Source organism: Aethalodelphis obliquidens, unplaced genomic scaffold, assembly GCF_003676395.1.
Source record: "Aethalodelphis obliquidens isolate GAN/ISIS:26980383/991018 unplaced genomic scaffold, ASM367639v1 scaffold48, whole genome shotgun sequence".
Classification (NCBI taxonomy): domain Eukaryota; kingdom Metazoa; phylum Chordata; class Mammalia; order Artiodactyla; family Delphinidae; genus Aethalodelphis; species Aethalodelphis obliquidens.
Window position 1 is genome coordinate 6,360,655 of NW_020837992.1, and position 20,487 is coordinate 6,381,141.

The 20,487-nt window shown below is 47.6% G+C and overlaps 2 protein-coding genes across 7 annotated transcripts in view; both read right to left on the bottom strand.

The window, feature by feature from the left end:
- CUNH1orf74 (chromosome unknown C1orf74 homolog) overlaps positions 1-3,417 on the bottom strand; it is a 5,231-nt gene extending 1,814 nt beyond the window's left edge. The window contains exon 1 of one of the 3 annotated variants that reach the window (XM_027082898.1): positions 88-3,417. The gene's annotated coding sequence lies outside the window, so the exon portion shown is untranslated. Of the gene's footprint in view, positions 1-9 lie in introns of all 3 variants that reach the window. The other 2 variants (XM_027082900.1, XM_027082899.1) reach the window with 2 other exon arrangements.
- An 826-nt stretch (positions 3,418-4,243) lies between these two features.
- Positions 4,244-19,998, bottom strand: IRF6 (interferon regulatory factor 6). Of its 4 annotated transcripts, none has more exons than XM_027082895.1 (8): positions 19,782-19,997; positions 15,191-15,367; positions 11,420-11,624; positions 10,272-10,400; positions 7,897-8,055; positions 6,469-6,861; positions 5,636-5,754; positions 4,244-4,979 (listed from the first exon to the last, which is right to left on the bottom strand). In XM_027082895.1, the coding sequence occupies exons 2-8, from the start codon at positions 15,362-15,364 to the stop codon at positions 4,755-4,757; spliced, it is 1,404 nt and encodes a 467-aa protein (XP_026938696.1). In that variant the 5' UTR covers positions 15,365-15,367; positions 19,782-19,997; the 3' UTR covers positions 4,244-4,754. The 4 variants fall into 4 exon arrangements, with proteins under 4 accessions (XP_026938696.1, XP_026938697.1, XP_026938695.1 ...); XM_027082896.1 differs by having other exon boundaries at positions 19,868-19,996; XM_027082894.1 differs by lacking the exon at positions 19,782-19,997 and adding an exon at positions 16,388-19,770.
- Between the last annotated feature and the right edge of the window lie 489 nt (positions 19,999-20,487).

Genomic DNA, 20,487 nt, shown 5'->3' on the forward strand with positions numbered 1-20,487 from the left:
TGGGCTCACCTCAACCCCTACACCGTTTCCTGAGCATAGTATCGTAATTTGTTAAATGAGGCAGAGGTCTCTCTCACACATACATACGTTCTTCTACTTCCGCTGCACGTTCAGGCTCAGGAACTCCTGCCAGTTTCCTGCCCGCTGCCAAGAAAGCCGCTAGGCGCCCGCCCTCTGCCACAAAACTGGAAATCCCACCCGCGTGGTCAGGTCCTTTACGCCGGCGGGGCCAGGGTGGGCGAAGTCAATCTATTGCGCATGCCCAACACGTCCCCCGCCCCACTGCCTTCCTTGACGTCACCCAGTCCGCTCGCGCGCCTCGCGTTAGAACTACCCGCAGGGCAGCCCGGCTGAGTGCCGGAAGTCTGGGCGCCTGCGGCCCGGCCCCTTCCGGCCCCTTTCCATTCTTACGCAGATGTGGGCCCCACCCGTCTGCGTAGGAATGGAAAGAGGCGGGTGAAGCTAGTATCCCGCCGCCGCCCGCCCTCGGCTCCGCCGCTTGCCCTCCTTCTGTGTTAAGTCCGGTGTCCCGTTTGACCCGGAAGGCGGAAGCAGGGCACTCGACGCAAAAGCACGCTTTGATTCGTCTCTGGAGAAATGTACTTTCCCCTCCAAACGAAACTTATCTCAAGACAAGCGACGTGTTTTGCATAATATCCTCACCTGTGGGTGCTGGAAAGTTTTTTGTTTTTTACTTTGACCTACCTAAATCCTGAGAGGCTGAATTCCGAGAAGTGGGTGGACAGGTGTCCTGGCCAAAGTTTGTCATCTCTAAGCAGGGTGTGAAGTGCATGAGTATTCACTCCGAACAAATGTGTGCTAGGTATGCTTCTGGGCGCTGGAAGTATTACAGCGTAGAAAACAGACAAAAACCCCACCTTCTTGGAGCTCAAATTGAGGAATTCAGTTTGCTGACTTCACATGAGAAATGAGAGGCAGAGGTGCAGAAGCTTTTCAGGTCATTAGGAAGAAAAAGTTATTTCACTGAAAGGTTAACTACCAGTGATATGACCCATACCACGAAGGGAGAGAATTTCTTGAGAAAATTCGTATCTGAAGAAATAGCCCAAATTTATTGATACGTGGGCAGGGCAGAGGCTAAGGGAACTGCAGTCACCTACGCTGGAAGTTTCACTCCTGGCTGTACCTTGGTGGTATCTTCAGACTGAAGAGACCACTGTAGAGTAAAGGTGGGGCCAGCCTGGAAGGAGGTCCAGCTTGTAGGGGCTCCCACACTAACGTGGAGCCAGAAGCAGAGCAGAAACTAATTTTAGAATTTTTTCCATCCCCATATTTACTTTATTTTCCCATGGTAGTTAGCAATCAGTTTCTGAAATGAAGGACGTATTGAGTTAATGCATTTATTCTAACAATAAATATTTGAGAACATACTATGTACCAGACATTGTGCTAAGGGCTGACAGCAAAGTCCAAGACAAACAGTCCTTACCTCCAGCAAGTCTGTAGTCATGCAGGACACAAACTGAGTAATTACAAGGAATTGATTATTCTGAAAGAGGAACTATAGGGTGCTATGGGAACATATAGCCAGGGACCTAATTATGTGGGCAAGGGACCAGTCCAGATCCAACATTTGCCCTCCCAATTTACACCTACAGCTAATCTAGTTTAGCGGGGTGGACAGTGAGAAAATGAAAAGCTGGGGACACCACCTAACTCCCTTCCCAGTCTTAAGCAAGCTGAAGGCAAGGAAGTAGAAAACACCAAGGGAATGAGTGGTGTAGCCACCAAAGAAGATAGCAGGCTGAGTCTCCAAGAAAGGACACCTGGCATCAGGACCACAGAAGGAGCACTGAGGGAGATCAGCGGAGAGCCCTGCATGCACTCTCCCAGTGTTCTGAAAAGGATAAAGAACAAGGAAGAAACTACACTACTGGGTTAAGACTACATAAAACCACTTATCCATTCCTCTAACATATTCATCAGCTTTTCATTACAATCACATACTAAAAGTTCAATCCTTCTTGGCACTTAAGAACACTGTTCTCTACACCCTTTGCCAGCTCACATTTTCTGGGCCCCCACCCAGGTGTACAGCCTGGCTGTTAGCATCTCACAGAATAAGGGGAAGGGCCCAGCCCAGATCCAGCAGTTGCCCTCCCAATGTATTTTCTGTGGGTTCTTTTTAACTTTGAGCTTTGCAGATAAGAGACAGAGGGAGCCAGACATCAAGACCAAATCCCTCACTTCACCCACTCAACAGAATGCCCCCAAAATATCAAGTTCCTATACCTTGCACATTTCCTGGTCTCTAGAAGCCCAACTTCTGCTCACAGCTGAGCACCTGAGCACCCAGATTTCTCTTGGTCATGCTTTAGTAACAGCAGATTCTACTAGGTCCCTTAGAGACCCCAAAACCACAGCTTAAGCTTTCTAAATAAATAAGTCCATTGCCACTTGTGATTGAGGGGTTTTTGAAATAAAGCTAGCTCAACTACAGTAGCAAGTAGGAGGTGGCCTGCTTTAAGGGTAGCAGACCAGACATGGACTTTCTTAATATGGCATGGCACACATAGGTATCAGTATTCAGGAGGGTTGGAACCTGCAACCAGAGATAAGCATCTTGTTTTCCATTTAGGTCCTGGAGTTTAAATTATGTATAATTTCATCCTAAAACACAAAACAAAAACAAAACAGAGTCAAAGGGTCAGGGACAGAGCAAAAGTTAATAGATCAGACCAGTCTGTGGCAGCCACAGCTGCAATGTTCTACACCTTAATTGTAGCCATAGCTGCAATGTTCTACACCTTAATCTACACTCTTCACCTTAAATGTTCACACCCAGCTACCTCCACCAGGAAGGGAGGCAAGCAGGTTTGTGCTAGGTGAGCCATTTCCAGAAAAGCACTGCCCAGCCCTTCTTCACCTTGACCTTAACACATTCAACACCCCATTTTTCCCATCCACAAAAACTCCAAATGACAGGAAGACTGTAAACATCTCCATACAAGGAGGAACTGTCCCTGTCTCCTCTGTGGTTACAGGAGTTGGTCCTGGATGCCCAGCTCACTCTCAGGTCTTCCTCAAAGAGGGGAAAAAAGAACAAGAGAGCTCTATCCTCTCCAAAGGTTATCACTGAGTTACATACTGTTGTCTACCACACACACACAGTGGTACAGACATACCTCATTTTATCGTTTTGCTTTATGGCACTTTGCAGATACTGTGTTTTTTACAAATTGAAGACCTGTGGCAACCCTGCGTCAAGCAAGCCTATTGGCGCCATTTTTCCAATAGCATTTTTTCACTTCATGTCTGTGTGTGATGTTTTGATAGTTCTCACAATACTTAAACTTCTTTATTGTTATGTTTGTTATGGTGATCTGTGATCAGTGATCTTTGATGTAACTATTGCAAAAAGATTATGACTTGCTGAAGGCTCAGATGATGGTTACCATTTTTAGCAATCAAGTATCTTTATTTATTTTTAATTAATTAATTATTTATTTATTTTTGGCTGCGTTTGGTCTTTGTTGCTGTGCGCGGGCTTTCTCTAGTTGCAGCGAGCGGGGGCTACTCTTCATTACAGTGCACAGGCTTCTCATTGCGGTGGCTTCTCTTGTTGTGGAGCACGGGCTCTAGGCGTGCAGGCTTCAGTAGTTGTGGCTCGTGGGCTCTAGGGCGCAGTCTCAGTAGTTGTGGCGCACAGGCTTAGTTGCTCCGTGGCATGTGGGGTCTTCCCAGACCAGGGCTCGAACCCATGTCCCTTGCATTGGCAGGCAGATTCTTAACCACTGCACCACCAGGGAAGTTCCCAAGTATTTTTAATTAAGGTATGCACATTTGTACTTTTAGACATAATGCTATTGCACACTTAAAAGACTACAGTATAATGTAAACATAACTTTTATACGCACTGGGAAACCAAAAAATTTGTGACTTGCTTTATTGCAATATTCACTTTATTGCAGTGGTTTGGGACTAGCCCTGCAATATCTCCGAGGTATGCCCGTATTTCAGTGGTGATAAGTTGAAAACCTGACAGCCAATTCTTCTACAGAATCCCTAAGCCTCTACATCAACACCTTCCCCTTAGAAGCTCAGTGTGTGAGTTTTTACTCCACAGGCTGGGTGACTTTCAGACTTTGGCACCTATTTCTATTTAGATATCTAGCTTGGTTCCCAAGCAACCAGCCGGCGCCCCTCCCTCCCTCTTCCCCCATCAGGGAGCCAGCTTACTATACTAGCAGAACAGGTCAAACGGAGATCAATCCTGGACAAATCAGTGCTTGAGGGAACTTTAATGAAAGCAAAAAAAAAAAAAAAAAAAAATGCGGTGCAAGAACAAGGCAGAAATGTTCTGTTCCAGGCAGTTTTGCCTTGTACAAGTAGAAGGAAGTCACTGAGTCAGAGTTTTAAAGCTGGCGTTATTTCAGGCATCATTCCAACTCCTTCATTTTACAGTAATGAATCTGAAGCCCAGAGGCTAAATGACTTGGTTCAAGGTCACACCACTGGAAGCAAAGCTGCAGCTAGAACCCTGGTGTCCAAACTCCCAGGCCAAATCTCCTTCTACTACATTACACTACCATGGGGAGGTTTAAAAGAGAAAGGGAAAGTATGAAGGGTGATTTTTCCATAAATTAAATCAACTTTAAAAGCTAGGCATATTTGGAGAGTCAGAGAGTACTAATATTGTTAGAAAGAAGAAAGGTTTAAAAGCTGGTTAAATCTAATAAAAAATATCCATATGTACAATATTGTAAAAAAGAGAAGGAAGATGGCATTCATGATTACTGGGCTGGCAGGGCAGGGGACAGTTGCATGCTGGGGGTGGGCTGCATGGGCTGCCAGCTTTCCTGGGTTTGCAGGATGCGGTACAGCTGCTTCAGCTGAGCAACAATGTTATCCTTGATGTCTGGAGTTGAGATCTGCAGGCGGACACTGCCACTGTCAAAGGATCGTGTGAAATCACCAGAAAACATCTCATAGATCATCCGAGCCACCACTGGAATGACCTGTTCAGGACACAGAGCACACAGCTATCCACTGAGGAAAGGGTATTTTTAAACAGCAGGAGGGGCCCAAGATTGACGGAAGGACCAGTGAGGCTGTGGGGAACCCACCACTTTAATGTCTAGATACAGACTATGCCTTCATCTCTCTGGACCATCCTGCCAAGGTTCACTTTAGAATGTGGTTCAAATGAAGGTAAAGAACCTAGAAGTAGCATCACATCACATGCCTAAATAAATAACTGCCTATTTAGCAAGACTTTTACCCGAATTTCATCTGCTGCCTGTCTTGATGCACAAATCCACAGCCAGACCCAAGTGGTCTTGCTGCCATTTTCCAGAATGAGAACACGTTCTTAAAAGTACCTCAAAAGGTGTTACTAAAAGAGCTAGAAAGAGTCATATCCTGTTAGGTTTCAGCAAGACTCTAACGTCAGTAAGAGAATAAGGTCTCCCCTGAATCAGTCACTCGCTTTGAGGACACTGTATTCTCCAGCCTGGTCCTACTTTGTACAACGTACAAAGCTCAAGTTGCTACATCTGACGGGATTAAAACCCACAGAGTCTGATGGATCCTCACTCAGGGCTCAAGCCCAGACCTAGGGGCTAAAGCATTGATAAAAAGGCAAAGAGTTGTTGACACATTATTATCTCCTCACCTGAACCAAGATGAGTTTCCTTTCCTGAGGTTTCCCATCTGGCCATTCTTCCCCAAAGCATAAGTAGATCTCAAATGGTGGCTGTTTCTCTATCTGTCCTTTCTGGTGGGCAATGAGATCTGCAGAACATGGAAGAGCATGGAGTTTGGGGTACTGGGTCATTCCACACCTACTCAGTAAACACTTTCTTTTATACTGTCCTGAATAGTAGCCACTGGCCACAACATGTGGGTATTGAATTTAAATTCATTAAAATTAAATAGTTCCTTAGTCACATTAGTTACATCTACATACTCAATAGCCACATGTGGCTAGTAGCTACCATATTGAACAACATAAATATAGAACATTTTCATCATTTCAGAGAGTTCTATTGGACACCGCTTAAACCAGACTTAGGGTTCAAATCACATTGGAAAATTCACATCTCAGTGCTCTCCCTAAATATGTCTGTTTAAATTTGCCATGCAAATGTGTCCCAAGTGAGAAGAGTATATGTTTTGCTGATTATGATGAACAGGGTCACCTTCCAAAGTTAAGGATAAGCTGGTAGAATGTGGGGAGCAATATCAAGGCTGTCTTCTTCTTCTGCCAATAAAGGAGCCATAACCACCTAAAACTGGCTTCAAATGCACAGCTTTGGAGTGGAACACCCTTCTTTGTTGCCCAGGTCACTTTTGTTTTTCAGAATCAAGGTCCCCTTCTACCGTGACTTCCTCCAGAAGAAACTGTTTGGTTAAGATCTTTGCAGAGATAGGAAAGGGGGGAAGGAAGGAGGAAGACATACTTGCAGGGAGCAGTTCCCATCATCAATGGTCTGAAAAAAGACTCACCACTAAGGAACGTTTCCAGACAAAACAGTTTGACCTTCTTTTGTCTCTCGATCAGGTTGGGGGCAACAAGCGATGGGGCACATGGCCCAGACCAGTACACCTTGCACTGGCACAGCCTGATAGCATAGATGGCATGACCGCTGACCTCCAGGATCAGTCCTCTGTCCATGACGTCTAGCAGTTTGCTGGTGAACAGCTTCTGCTTCTCATTGGTGATGTGCTCCGGACCTGGGAACTTGACCTGCTCCAGGCTGACGGGACCAAAGAGCTCCTCCTGGTCAGGCATGGGACCCAAGTCTCCATAGAAGAGCCTGCAGCCCTGGGGGTTGCTCACCGTCATGGTCTGTGCATACTCCTTCCCACGGTACTGAAATTTGATGTCCAGGTCAGTCACTGCAAGGTGAGGGGGGACAGTGAGAGTCCTGCTCTGCTGCTCTGCCCATCCATCCCTAGGACTCATGCAAGTCCATCAAGATCAAGCCACCTTTCAACCAGCATTCAGGAAGGCCATTGCCATAGTTATCCTTCATGCAACAAAGGGAGACATCAACATATCCCTGGAATATTCACTCAAGAGGCTGCCTTGAAGCCAATAGCTCAAATTCCATCTATACTATCACTGTTCAGTCACCACACCCTAAAGCTAGAATTTCTCCAACCAAAGTTCTGGGTCCCGGTCTCCCCATTTTGTACTGACTGAGTCTTTACATCAATAGGCATTGGAAGGAGCTGAAAACTAAGGCAGCATCTGGTTTGTGTATCATTTTTGACTCACTGTTTAAAGAAACCAGAGGAACAATAAGAAATACCAAGGCATATTTCTGAAAATTACACAGATGAGCACACACTGTTGATATGTTCTAATAATATATCACAGAAGGACACAGTGCACAACAAAGTAAATTTTCACTCAGCAAGTGTCCATTGAACCCTATAGGTCTTATCAAAGCTATCAGCCTCTTGGACAAAATGCTAGTACTCCCCTGGCACCTCCCCTACCATATGTAGTGTGAAAGGGAGGTGCAATGACAATGATTCTTCACTGAGATCAATTTGTACCCCATTCAGAAAGAGATTTTCTCTGGGTCCTAAAGTCCCTCAAAACCCAAGAGCCTCCTTGATCAAATCCAGTCATTAACTTCCCCAACCCACAACTGACCTTGTCCTCAAATCCCCTGGGCAAACTGATAAACCCAGGCCTTCCACCCACCTAATAGGTGAGTAACCTAGAGCTGCACAGCACCAATCAGAGAACCCCCATGGGCAAGTAGGTATGGGCTGGTGACTCATCAGCCAGCCAGGAACCAGACACAGAGGCTGCCTGGGGGACTATTCTATACATGGCAAAGAAATGGAGGCAGAAGGTGGGGCAGGAAATGGACTGTAATAGGAGCTGAAGATCCACCTAGAATATCAAGGCTCACTTACTTGGGAGAGAGCTGATCCACAGCTCTGGAGAGCTATAGAAAGGCTGTATAGGTGCCTGGGGTACTTCCATCTCCAGAGGTTCCGTTTTGGGCCACACTGCTTCGGGGCTGCAGTTGCCCACACTGCAGTTGCCCACACTGGCTGGTGCTATGGGAGAACCTAGAAAAGAAGGATGTGGGTGAGCAGGCAGGAGCACCACACGTGCATATCACCTGGGTCCGAAGCTCTCAAATCTAAAAGGTCCAACACTGGACCACAACTCAGTGTGGCAGCCCATCAGTAATTCCCCCAACAAACACCAAAAGAAATAAGGTTCCCCTGCTTCTGCTTCCTAATCTTATTAGTTCTCTCATAAACTCATAATTTTGAAAACATGCATTTGCTGATGATTAACAGACAAGTGGGTACTCTCTGGGGTTAAATTAGAGCAGGCATGAATGAGAGATTCCCTGTTACAAAATTTGAACCCAGCGATTAAACAGAAACTGGTTGTCTTCCATAAAATGAACTCAACTAAATTGATTGATTAGCTTCGAATAAGTGTTAATGTACAGAAATTCCTTTAAAAACAAACACATACTTTTTTACATGCATGAAACATCTGGAAGGATACTCAAGAACCTGGAAAGATCTGTCTCCTCCAGGGAAGGAGCTGTTCAGACAAATTAGAAGGAAAACCTTTCAGCTGATTTCCTTTTTGTACCATTATGAATTTTAAACCATGTAAGAGTATTATTTATTCAAAAGTATCCAGTTAAAGCTTTTAAAAGAGAGAATGAAAAACACATCCTATATCCCTGCTATTGTCAAAGTTGGCTCACTCCAAAGTTTACAGATTTTTCCTCCTAGCCTCACCTTTTAAGCATCTATTCTTCAACAATTCTTCTTCCTCTGCCCAACAGCTCTGAAATCACAGAGGTTAAGGTTTCTTTGACCCTTTGTGTACGAGTCTGGTTATATCTATGTATTTTACTTTTTTATTTTTAATATATGTTCACATGTTTCCATAAAGGATCCAAGGTGGCCCATAACATAAGGCCACACAACATTAGCTTTAAAAAAACATGAGGGGGGGCTTCCCTGGTGGCACAGTGGTTGAGAGTCCGCCTGCCGATGCGGGGCACACAGGTTCGTGCCCTGGTCCACATGCCGCGGAGCGGCTGGGCCCGTGAGCCATGGCCGCTGAGCCTGCGCATCCGGAGGCTGTGCTCCGCAGCGGGAGAGGACACAGCAGTGAGAGGCCCGCGTACCGCAAAAAAAAGAAAAAAAAAAAAGGGAAATCAGGATTCTGGAAATGGGTTGCATCCTTTTAAGGGGTGAGAATAACAGAATGAGTCAGCCAAAGATTTGGGAAAGGATCTCACATTTCCAAATGTCCAAATCTTAAAATTGCACCAAGTGGGAATGTAGCTGTAGCAATATTAACCTGAGAGAGCTCTATGATCGTTGTCTTTACTCATCACTTGGTTGCAAAGTTATAAATGACAGGGTAAGTGAAGGAGGGCAAGTAGACAGATAAGAGTCATTTCCTGATTCTCAAGAGAAGGGGCATCACCTAGAGTAGGGTACTCCAAAATCCTACAGGAATCATCTTGATATACTAAAGTTCCTAGGTGGCAAAAGTATCTCATTTGACCCTAGCAGCCAGATGGAACTTAGAAAAGTAGTGAAAAGCTACTCAACTGAATGCAAGTCATATGACTAGGAGCATGTCAGTGAAAAGTTCAAGTGAAGATGCCGTGGAAGAGCGATTCACCTTGTGTTTGAGCACCCTCAGAATGTGCAATGGGAGATGCAGTACCTGCTCTGTTTCACAGTGACCCTGCAACCTCTAAACTCATCCTTCCTGGGAAGTTGAATTCAAAAAGTCAATTTAAAAAAAAGATAAAAGTCTCTAGTAGATAAATTTTATCAGAGCCTAGTATTAAGAGCTGTAGAGCCACAAGTTTCCCATGATACAGCCTTAGCAGACGCTGTTAAGGCAGTGACAGAAAATTTATACCGAGGGAAATAGCAGAAGAGTTTGCCTACAATTCACGAAAATGATCTCTGCACTTGGCCTGAAGGAAATCAGCAAAATTTATAACAGCTTGTGTATTTGTATGCGGGATTGAGAATGAATTTAATTTTTTAATTTCTCTGAATTATCACATAAGATTCAGAAGATGCTCTCTCTGCCTAGAAGCCACCCCACTGGGATAACTATGCCTACGGAGTTCCTTTGCCTATGACTCCTACTTGGTAACAGACTGGCAGCCTGGTCACAGGGCCTGGTCGCTGCTCCCAGTGCAGTGGTGGATATGGTGTCAACGGTTGCAAAATCAAAGCCCCTTACATCCTCTCCATGCCTCTGTCCCACCCCCCACCCCACTCACCATTGATGTTCAGGAAGGGGAAGGTGTCCTGGATGGGAACGTGGTGCTGTGACTGGTCCAGCTCATCTTCCTCATCTTCTTCATCCACATCATTATCTTTCTCATCCCAAGGAGCAGATCCAGTGGATCCTACCCGAGAAACAGACACACACAAAGGTCACAGGTGAGCCGCTCACCTTGCACTGTCATCCCTGCAGCTGACCCACTGTTCAAGCTAGGCACTGCCAGCACAGAGGCTCCTTGGGTTCAGTGTGCACCCTCAATGCCAAAGAGTGGGAACCAAGGGTGTTCACCCCACTCCCAGCTCCTCCTACGGAGCCCCAGTGCAAGCTCTCATCCCCTCCCCTATCCAGGAGCTGCAGACCCTACTCCCTTCTCCTAGAAATCTTTTAATTCCTACTCTAAACCCCTTTCTACACATTAGCATCCCTTCTAAGGACCCAAGGAGCACAGCTTCTCTCCTTTGTAAGCTTAATGTGAAGACAGACCCTTCCCTCATGGCAGAGCCTCACTAGATTCACTGGAGGTCAAGTCTAAATAATCTGGCTCTTAGTCGGAACTTGCTAAACATAGAGTAAACATAGGGATCAGGTGGTATTCTCCTAGGAAAAATACCATACAAATTAAATGATCACTTACCCATCATTTATAAAGAGAACTTAATAGCCTTCATAATGTCATGTCAATTGATTCTTAGAACAGCCTTTGAAATACGCAGGAAAGATGAGAACCCAGATTTTATAGTGGAAGAAGCTGAGGCTCAAAAGGTTGAATGACTTGATTCAATGTCCCACAAGTAGTGAAATGGAAAGAACGAGGTTTATAACTCAGACCTTCTAAGTTTTAATCCCTCCTTCTTCTAAACTATCTGGCCTCTCTTCTCAGTGTTGAGTCCCAAGAGAAGTTATTTTTTTACAGGACTCAATACCCCCTCTTCTTTCTAATGCTTTACTGTTCCACTGGGTGGGCAGGAAGACTTTGCTGAGTTTATATCTTTTGTTCTCTGGGTTCTTTCTAGGGACAGGATTTCTTGCTTTACCAGTCTTCAACTTTGTAAGCGAGGCGACTTTCAAGTCGACTATCGCTTTAAGGGTCCAGCCCGGAACCCGGCACACTGTCCACCTTCTCCCCAGCAGCTGGGGTCTCACCTGGGTTAATGATAGAGCCCTGGGGCTGGGGGATGTCACACACTTGATATATCTTCACTGGGTTCATGGGCACCTCCTTGGTGCCGTCGTACATCAGGTTGAATTCCCTGCTCTTGTTGAGCGCACAGCGGAGCTGGGCCTTCCATTTAGCTGGGTCGGGGTCATCCACCCCTTCCTGGTACTTCCCTGTCTCCACAGCCCAGGCCTGAGGGATAGGAAACTGCAGTGAGTGCCTGCTTGTTGCCCAGAAACACTGGAAAGTGTGCCCGCCCTCCCTCATACAGACACAGATACACACAGCCCTGCCTGACCGCCCCATCACCCCAACTCCAATTTACAGAGACTGCAGCAGGAAACACCACACTGGGGACCAGGCAAGGCAGGGCCTGAGAGAAATTAAGCCAAATGCAAATACAATATTTTAAAAAGAGGAGCCTCGTCTCAAGTGCTTGTGCCAGCATCATCTGTCAAGACTACAATGGCCATAATGAAGAGTTGAAAATAAAGAAAAATCTGGAACAAATATACACCAAAATACTAATGGTAACTTTTGGATAGCAAGATTTCAGGTAATTTTGTTTTGTTTTGACTTATTTTTCACATGAATTGCTTATATAATAAGAAGAGAAAGGGAGATGCCGTATGATATGAAGAATTTAGGCTTGCTGTTCCCTCTCCCTTCAGTCTTCCATCTGATGCACAAAAACTGTTGAAACCAAGTACCTTTAGGAGTAGCAGACCATAGGAGGGCAGGAAGCACGCTCTGGGGGTTCAGCCTGCCTCAGTGGGAGGCTGAGGGCGTCAAGTCCTAATAAACTCACACCACCTGCCTTTCCCTGCTTCCTCAAACTCCCACATTGGGAACATTTTGCTGGGAACACCAGTGGCTGGTGGCCTGGGCCAAAACCAGTGTGGCCCCGCCTCTCTGGTTTTCAATTTCCAGGTCTAACAGGCATTTATGTGTCTGTTCACGGGATATCAGCCCTCCCCCATTGTGAACATATCTCAGATGTCTACACTTTCTTCAGGGCTTGTGACGTATGTGCTGGTGCAGAAAAGGGGGATGTCCTTTGCAGAGGACTCAAGATCAGGAAGTACATGGCAGCTTGTTCAAGTGGACAGGGCATATCGCTTGTCCAGTCCCAACTCCCCGCCTCCGCTCCTGAACGTAGACCACTTCCTCAAGCCGAAATGGAATTTTTCTGGCCCCATCCTTTGAGCTCTCTGGTCTCCCTCAGTCAATCCCTGCAGAGCCTCACAATCACGAGGAAGCTTCTCCCAATAGCCGAGCTAAATTCTTCTCCTCCAATTCACTCATTTCTTCTTATCATCTTCTCAGACCTGGGGGCTCCTCCACTTGACGTGCAGTATGGAATGAAGCAGTCTGACAAAGCTGCTGCCCTTGGGCACTCAGCAGACTCCATTCCATCCAATCCCCATAGGGGATTTCACCCTCACCAGTCCCTAGTGTCGGAGAGGCACATCTCCAGTTGCACCTGGCAGTACCTGGCTGCTGCCTCCTCACGTTTTCCCCTCTCTTTGTTGGATCCTCCGTGCCCGCTCCCCCTCTGGCCCCATCCAGCTGGCTTGGGCTGTGCTGACTTTGGCCCAGGTCTGCAAGCTTTCTGTGGCTCCCTGAATCCCTGCCCCTCCACAGAGAGCAGCCAGACTAACATCCTGCTCACGACACAGCCATTCCCCAGGGCCCACTCAGATGATGCAGAGAACCTGAGCCTGAGGCAGCAGAGGGTGGTACCCACCACGTGGCAATCGCTGTGCTTTATAAACATCCCTTATTCAAACCCATTCTGAGTCTTGCTTCTGAGAGTCTGGTCACTGGGCAGGTCCCTATTTCTCTTCCTAAAATGGACACAAGTCTCTGCATTTTTATGGCAATGTATGAGTCCCTTCCCATACACTGAGTTCACTCAATTCTCACAACAATCCTGTGAGGCAGGCAAGACTGGTTTTAGCCCCATTTTACTGAAGGGGAAGCTAAAGCCCCAAGAGATTATGTGACTTGTTCAAGAGCACACATGCAAGTGATGGTAGTAGGATCTGAAGCCAGGTCTTCCAGCTCCTGGTCAGGAGGGGCCGTCTGATAATGGGGGAGCTGATAGGCCTGGGTTCAAACCCTAACCCCACCACTTATTGCCTGTGTGACTTGGGCAAGTTACATAGCCCCTCTGAGACTCAGCTTCTGCATCTATAACATGAGGGTGCCGCCCCCCTTACAGTGTTGTCGAGAAGCAAATGAGATAACGGACCTAGGGTAGGCAGCGGGCACCCACTTAATGCTAGTCAGAACTGCCCACACCCCATATCCTGCCAAAGGCCTGTCAGAGCTTGGGATCTGTGAAAGCGCCCTCACACTTCTCCTGACACCCAGGCCCTCCCTTAGCATTCTGCAAACAGATACACAGATATAAGTAAGACAAAGCAGCTTCCCACAGCCAATTTTTCCTCAAGCCCTAAGCATACAGAACATTCTCACGAGTGGAGCTTTCAGGAACCAGCCTCCTCCCCCGCGGCCAGCCACCACCAGGCACTTCAACAGCAAGTCCAGTTTCAGACCAAGGCCACAGCGAGAGGCCAACTGGGCCAGGGCAGGCCCATCCCCCTCTGATGCCAGCTCCAATAATTGGTGCTGATTTACGGATGTTTTCCTTACCACTTTCATGTCATTATTTAATTTTTACATTAAAAGCATTCATTTACTTTCTAAGTATTCACAGGTCAATTTTTTCTCTACCTCTCATCTCTACACCCAATATAACTGAGTTGGGTGGGAAACAACTGTAAGTTGGCTCTCCTTTGAGGTGTGAGCCCACCTTTCCTGGCCCAGTCTCAGCAAGAACCTGGAGCATCAATCTTGAGGGGCTCAGGGTAGGGACTGGATTTCACTTCTGACTTCCAGCTTATAGTCAGGGGAGAAATGGGGAAACTCATTTCTCCGTGTCTTGGGAGTGCAGGAACTAAAGCTACTCATGAGATGGAAGACTGACTGGCACAGAGAAGCTGGTCTGAAAGCAGAGGCATGGGCTCCGGAGTTACAAACCACATAATACCCCTTCCCACAACTAGCTTCCCACCTACTTCTGTCTTAGACTTTGGTTTCACTTACATTTTATGAAATGCCATGTGATTCAATCTTATTTTCAGTGAAGCAAAATAACTCTCACATCAGAGCTACTCTTCGGTTAAGAAAACATATTTGTAGAATAAAAACCTGTGATTAAATCGCCTTTCATTTTTAAGTGGAGGTTATGGATGGGGCAAAATGTTTTAACATCAAAAGAAAAACTTGCAAAGGGCCCTCGACACCCATGCTACAGGCTGTTAGGAGCCTGCTAACACTCAGTAGCTGTGCCCTGATCTGGACAGCCATTCCCGGGCCAGGGCAAGAGCCCTGAGTGAATGAAGGGTTGATTGCTGGCTGACCCTTGGGAGCTCTAGAACAACCACAGCATACACGCGCTTACAGGAGTTTAGCCAGTCACACCTGGGATCCCTTGGGATGTGAGTTGAGTGGCTCTGACCAATGGGAAAGAATAAGCGGCCTCAACCATAACAGACATGCCCCAACAAGAGAAATTACTATGCCTGCTAAGTTTGCCCCCGCCCCACATCATAAACATTCTCTTTGTTGCATGAGCATTTGGGATCTAGTACCTTCTTCAAGCCAAAATTGAAAACAGAAGAACAAAAAACCAGAAAGGTCTGAGAGAACTGGAAAACACTTCAAGTCAGATGGTAAAAGAATACCTTTACCTTGAAAATGGTATTTTCCTCCTCCTGTTGGGGGCTATGCCGGGTGGCATGTTTCCAGGGAATCTGGAAGCGTTTCGAGTCCCTATGTAGCCAGATGAGCCCAGGGTACAGGCCACTATCCACTTGGGCCACCAACCAGGGCTTCAGCCGAACTCTGCGGGGGTGGAGAGCCATGATCTGGGTTGGCGGGAGGGGGAAGAAATGGGGAGAGGAGAATTAGGCCAGCCCCTGGGAAAAGTTCCCAGCCACTGTTCCCATATGATAGAGCTACAGTTTCACTAGATTACAGCAAAGAAACTAAATATGGGAATAAACTGTGCCAGGTGGGGAAGAAAAGAAAACAGGTTAAAAGGTTCTTTTGATTCTTATTCCAAAGCCATTTATTTTTCATGCTCTAGCCAAATCAGACTTATCACGTAAGTAGATCACATTTCTTCTATTTAAATCCTGAGGCAGAAAAATAAAGAGATGATGTCATCCCTGCTGCAAAACAGTCCTTCCGCAAGTACCAAGGGAAGAGAAGAGAAACTGCTCTTTTCAATCTCATCTCGGGAGAAGGAAGAAAAAAGTTATGGAAACAGCAGGTATATAGGCAAGAACTTGAAGCATGCTCTCTTCTTAGACAACTAAGGTGAATGGGAATATCTTAGTAAGAAATGACAGCATCGTGATGAGAGAGAAGTAGGCGAGGGATGGTCCCTGGTTCCAAAGTCCTCACTTACATAGATGAGCAGGAAGTGTATCCACAGGGATCTGAGAGCTGGGCCTCAAGTCAGTTTTCCTTTCTCTGGGCCACCCAAATGCGAGGTGGGGGGGGGGGTCCCCACGACAATCCAGTGTCTAGGAGAAGGCTTGGGAGCACTGGAGACAAAGTGTAAGAACCCTGCCCTGTATCTGAGTCTGGTAAAGCTAAGATGCCCTAGAATGATCAAATACCACAGTTCCTAACCCTATAGAATACTAAAACCAGTCATAAGACAAGGTCTGTACCGCTAGGACAGCCTCCTCACCTGGGTCTGTTTACCTCCCCACAGAGGCTGAATTGAACTGATTGGTTGCTGGAGCCAGCCTGGGTAAAGTCTGCAATTGATTCTCATAAAGGGCATAGCGTAGCAGATAACATTCGGTGGCAGCCAGCACTCACAGCGGGAAACAAAGGCCTGCCCAGATTGGGTGCCTAAAGGAAAAAGCAGTTACCGGAGAAGTGTTTGCCTGGGGTGTTGTGTTTAGATTTTTTGGCGTTCTCATTTCTCTTTGTTTTTACTTCAGGTGAGAAAGACAGGCCTGCAAAAGAACGTTCATTCAACAAATATTTGTCTGTCAGCTACTGTGTGACAAGAGCGACATTAGTTACTAAACACAATGTCCTCATCAGACTCCCTGAAGAAATCCACATTGGAATTGCTCAAACATCCACTGACCTGAGAAAAGGAAGATAAATAAGTCACCTTCCCACCCAGAAAGATTCCCACCTGGATTGCGGTTCAGAAACCAAACCAGCTGAGTCAGCCGAAGGCTTCCCCCTCGGAGGAACTTAGCTTAAGGGGTGGGTCCTAATGCCACTTCTCTCCCCAGCCAGGCTCCCAGCAAACGGGAAAACTCAAACCCAGCTCGGTCACTGGCACTTTAAGAACACGGCAGGACCTGCTCTCACCTGAGCCTTCTGACCCAATTACCAAATTCTGCAACTGAAACCTTCCCCCCTGGGAGCAGCTCACAGTGGGCAGGTGAGGTAGTACCCAGTATTCAAGGGCCCCCCACCCCCATGTTCTTGGCCTTGATGTAGATTGCTCTGTAGGACAGCAAAGTCAAGCTATCAAACCACAGAGAACATTTACCTTATAAGGAGGAGGGAATGCATATTCTCCCCAGGGCAAGTTCTAGCCTTCTCTTCCTCAGTCCTGGCCTGCGGGAAGGGGGATGGGGTAAGGGAAGAACAAAGAGAACAGGGAAATGGGCAGCAAACTGGTCCACCTAGTGAGGGACTTCCGAGAATTTCTGTTGCAATATTGGTCAGTCTTGTGTCGAGGCCTGGCAGACACGTGAAATCCACCTCTTGACAGATCATGGGCTTTGAAGAAAAGGGCTTATCCTAGTTGATCCACAGCACATCAAAAAAAAAATTAAGGCAACCAGGCCAACGCAAGGAACTGCACAGAGTGACGGGGAGGGAGAGGCAGCCGCCCTTAGAGGTCGATGACTAAGATCTAGAGCCCTGCGTTCTCAGCGTTCTCCCAAGATGGCAGTACACAGGAGCAACGCTGCCCCAGCCTCCTCCTCCTCTATGCCCCACCTCCATCACAGCTAACCCTCTCCACCTTCTGAAAGTCCACCGAGATCTCCTCCACCAGCCACCCAGCACCTAAGACTATAAGAACAGGCAGAGAGGGAAACTTTGGAACCAACCAAAATCACAGAGAAAAATATCTAATTAGACATTCATAGGCTGCAATATCAAGTAGCCATTAACATCGAGGCATCTGAAGAATGTTTACTGGATTTGGGAAAATGTTTAAATATGTACTTAAGGGGGGAAAAGGCATCATACAATATTGACTGTATAGTAGTGTCTCCATCTTGTACCATAACATGCACTTGTGTACATAAGCACTGAGAATTGTTGAAAAGGGAAAGAAATAATACATCAATGCAACAAGTTGTTCTTAGTGGTTACCTGGTGATAGGACTGTGGGTGAATTTTATACGTGCCTAAGTACTTTTATATACGATTCACATTTTCCTACAATGACGTGTTTCGATTCACAACTTAAAAACAAAACACTACGTAGTATTTTTTTTTAACCACAGGAAGCTAAGACATTTCTTGGCCACTGGGAGATATAAAAGATGATGGCCTTCAGCTAATGAAACCACGGTAACAGCAATCCTCTATCTACATAGGCTTAACAGTTTTTACATGCGCTTTTATTTAACGTGTCTGATTTCATCCTCATAATGAAATTATCATCCCCATTGTTATCATCCCCATTTTACAGCTGGGTTAACTGAGGCACAGCAAAGTGTTTTATGTGGGGCCTGGACCCAACACTTCTCAGTCAGAGTGTGCTGTACCATATCCTGCCACTGCACCCAGCCTTCTAAGTCCCTCCCTTCTTCTATACACCAAGAAATTAAATGAAAAACATCAACAAAGATCCAAGCAGCATGGAGGGCCAACGAAGTGGTTAGGGAGGAGACTGCATGACACCCACCCTTAAACACACCTAAACCAGAGTTCTCTTTCAGAACACTCTCACCACCCAAATCCCAATGCCCACAGAACAAGCTTAGCCTAGTTTAACTCAGCTCTGGTATCTCTAGCTGCCATCACAGCAAAATTCAAGGCCTGTGTCTCCAACAGGTATTCAACTAGCCAAAGAACAAAGATTTAACCCATCCACTCCCCTCATACTGGGCACTGAGCAGGGACACTATCAACCTCCCCAAGGCATAAACCATCCTCTCTCACACCCCCATTCCAGGGAACAGGTCCCCTACAAACACCTGTACTGCCACCTCTGCGGCCCCTGCCCAGACTAGTTTCCAGGAACATGGCCACCCCAAAGCCAAGATTCAGTCGTCAATGGTTTTGCTCAGAGTAAAACACACACCCTCATTTCTTGCAGACAGGCCACAGGCGTGGTCCTGCTTTTTCCCTTCCTCCTGGAGAGACCTGAAATGCCATCTTCCAAGTTCCCCAGTCTTCCCTCCATTTAGTTTAGCCCTGTTTAGGGGTAAATTCTGGACCTCTAGCCATAATTCCCACGCCCTGCCTCCCTGCTTGATTGAAGTTGGGGGCTGGAGAGAGGGAGCTACAGGGTATAGGCGCTGCTGTCACGCATTATACAAACATCGAAAACCACTCTCCTGGGTCAACACCAGCCTTCACCAACCCCTACTCAGACGCCTTCTTCCTCTCCCTTCCCTGGCTTCCACTTGTGACATCCACCAAGAGAGCAGGGCTGGGGTAGGGACGACCCCTTTCCCACACAGCAGGCTCCCTGTAAACAGTGGCACCCTGGGCCTGCTTTCCAGTCTGGCCTGGAAGACTTTCCCCACTTGTCTATACCAGGCCTCCAGCCCTTTCAGGCGAAGAGGGCCTCACCCCCCCGAGCAACCACGCCCGGCGCCACCCTCGCCGGCAAGTAGCTTAGCTACTTGGAAATTCACGGGTGTCTCTCAGGCCCAGGGCAGGGGCCTGACTGTGCTAAACAAATCCCAGGAGAGATTTGGCTAAAGTTACTGGCCGCCCCGACGCGCGATTTCCCAAAACACCCGCCAAGATCAAGGGCCGGCCGGCCGGCCTGGGAAATCCCCTCTTCGGGATCCAGGGGCCTGCGGAGCGGTGAGCTGGGAGGACCAGCGTGGTGGAGGAGCCTTAGCGCTCCCCGACGGTTGGTGGGTAGGGGCCCGAGAGACGCACACTCCAGTTGGGCGGGAGGGAAAGGGAGTCGACAGAAGTAGGGGGTTGGTAAGGGCCCAGCGCCCCCGGGCTAGGACCGCCCGAAAGCTACCTGAAGCAGAGCGATGGGCACCCAGCCCTAGAGGGTATCCCCAAACAAACAGATGTCCTTAAGCAAGCTTTCCTCACCCCCACAAACTCTGGAGGGGACGCTTCTTCACCGGCGGGCGTGTCCTCCCTCCCTCAAGCGAGGCTCCAGACGTTGGCGCCCCCACCTTTCTTCAATCCGGCTGCGAGAAGCGAACGTCCCTCCGAACCAAGTCCCCAGTTAGGATCACCCGTCGCCACTGCTCTCCTCGGCCGGTTGGGCAAGCAACACCTGGCTCTGCGCAGGTAGGGACTGCAGGCTCCGCTCCCAGTCCCACACCGGCCCTCACCTTCCCCGCCCAGGTAAGCCAAGCTCACGTCAGCGCCTCGCCTCGGGACGCCGCGGACCCATCTGCCGTCCGGCCACGCCTCCCAGGTGTGGCCACGCCCCCATGCGTTCAGGATTGGCGGGTTGCGAGAAATATGATACTCTGTGTTCCTGGGCAGCCCAGCCCCCCCACCCCAGCCCCTTCCCCACCGCCCTCCCCCGCTTCTAATCCGGGCTGAGAAAATTCCGGGACTGGGGTCTCGACCTGACCCCTTGGGGCTAGTGGTCTTCTGAACTGGAAGCGACTGGGAGGAAAAATAAGTCGAAAAGACTTAGATCTAAGTCGAGAAGGTGCCTCCCTTCCTTCATGCCCCATAATCACCCTGCGGTATGGAGACGGTTAACTACAAATAAGGATTTAGAGATTCTGGGTTGGCCCTAATACCTGTGGGCCTGTATAAGGGGAGTGGGGTATTGGGA